This window comes from Colobus angolensis, unplaced genomic scaffold (assembly GCF_000951035.1).
Source record: "Colobus angolensis palliatus isolate OR3802 unplaced genomic scaffold, Cang.pa_1.0 Scaffold171, whole genome shotgun sequence".
NCBI lineage: Eukaryota > Metazoa > Chordata > Mammalia > Primates > Cercopithecidae > Colobus > Colobus angolensis.
In genome coordinates, this window is record NW_012114833.1 from 937,888 (window position 1) to 939,263 (window position 1,376).

The following is a 1,376-nucleotide window of genomic DNA, read 5'->3' on the forward strand; positions in this document are numbered from 1 at the left end:
GGTGCACACCTGTAATCCCAGCTACTCGGGAGGCTGAGGCAGGAGAATCTCTTGAACCTGGGAGGTGGAGGTTGCAGTGAGCTGAGATCATGCTGCTGCATGCATTCCAGCCTAGGCAACACAGCGAGACTCCATCTCAAAAAAAAAAAAAGATAGTAGGACAACTGGAATTAAGATAAACTTCTGCCAAATTCAAGATCCAATACTGTTTCCATCACAAGGCTTCCAATCCAGTCAGGCACAGACTGCACACTCAGTCAGTACCTGTTTCCTTCCACCACATCAATGAGGTCATCAGCTGTAGCATCACTACGTAGAGTCACATCGGCATTATGAATCTTGTATTCGGCCAGAATGCTCTTCACAGTTTCAGCATCCAGCTCACTCTGGGGGCACTGAAAGGGAATAGCAGATGACTAGTCAGCACAAAATTTAAAAAAAAAAAAAATACTTGCCAAGTGTACTAATATCCATGTACCTGGAAAATTCTAGCTAAAATGCAAACTCATTACTAAAGACATCCAGGATGAGTGTCACTGACTTTTAGTAGGAAATAAATGTTCAAACTCCAAGGAAGGTGTTACACGCTGAACTGTGTTCCTCCTTCCCCCACCAAATAATTCATATGCTGAAGTCCTAATCTCAGTATCTCAGAATGTGACTGTATTTGCAGATAGAGTCTTTAAAGCGGTAATCAAATTAAAATAAGGTCATTAGGATGGGGCCCTAATCCAATACTGGTGGTCCTAATGAGAAAAGGAGATTAGGACACAGACACACAGAGCAAACACCAGATGAAGTCATATCTGTAAGCCAAGGACGGAAGCCTCAGAAGAAATCAACCCTGCCATCACCTTGATCTCAGACTTCCAGCCTCTAGAATTATGAAAAATAAATTTCTGTTATTTAAGCCACCCCATCTGTGGCACCATATTATGGCAGCCCTGGCAAACTAACACAGAAATAATCTTAAATGTTCAAATTCAAACATTAAGACAGGATAATGGGAAAGATGTTTTGGGCAGGACAGCTTAAACCTATGCCAGTCAAATCATCTGGAGTGTTAAATTTAGTAGGAAATTCTCAGTCCTCAATTCTGACAGAGAAGCAGCATTTGACAGAACTGGTCACTCCTGTCTGAAACCCTTTACTTGGCTTCCAGTATTTCAAACTCTTTCAGTTTTCCTTCTCTCTCTTTATCTAAGAAGTCTTATCTCTTTGAGTCTCTTTTCTTTCTCTTTTTTTTTTTGAGACGGAGTTTCGCTCTTGGTGCCCAGGCTGGAGTGCAATGGCGCAATCTCAGCTCATTGCAACCTCCACCTCCTGGGTTCAAGTGATTCTCCTGCCTCAGTCTCCCAAGTAGCTAGGATTACAGG

At 42.4% G+C, this 1,376-nt stretch overlaps 1 protein-coding gene across 1 annotated transcript in view; it reads right to left on the minus strand.

Moving 5' to 3' along the window:
* Positions 1-1,376, minus strand: part of DRG1 (developmentally regulated GTP binding protein 1) — a 39,700-nt gene that overhangs the window by 18,726 nt on the left and 19,598 nt on the right. The window contains exon 4 of the mRNA XM_011938352.1: positions 265-395. Coding sequence (XP_011793742.1) covers positions 265-395 — 131 coding nt within the window. The remainder of the gene's footprint in view (positions 1-264; positions 396-1,376) is intronic.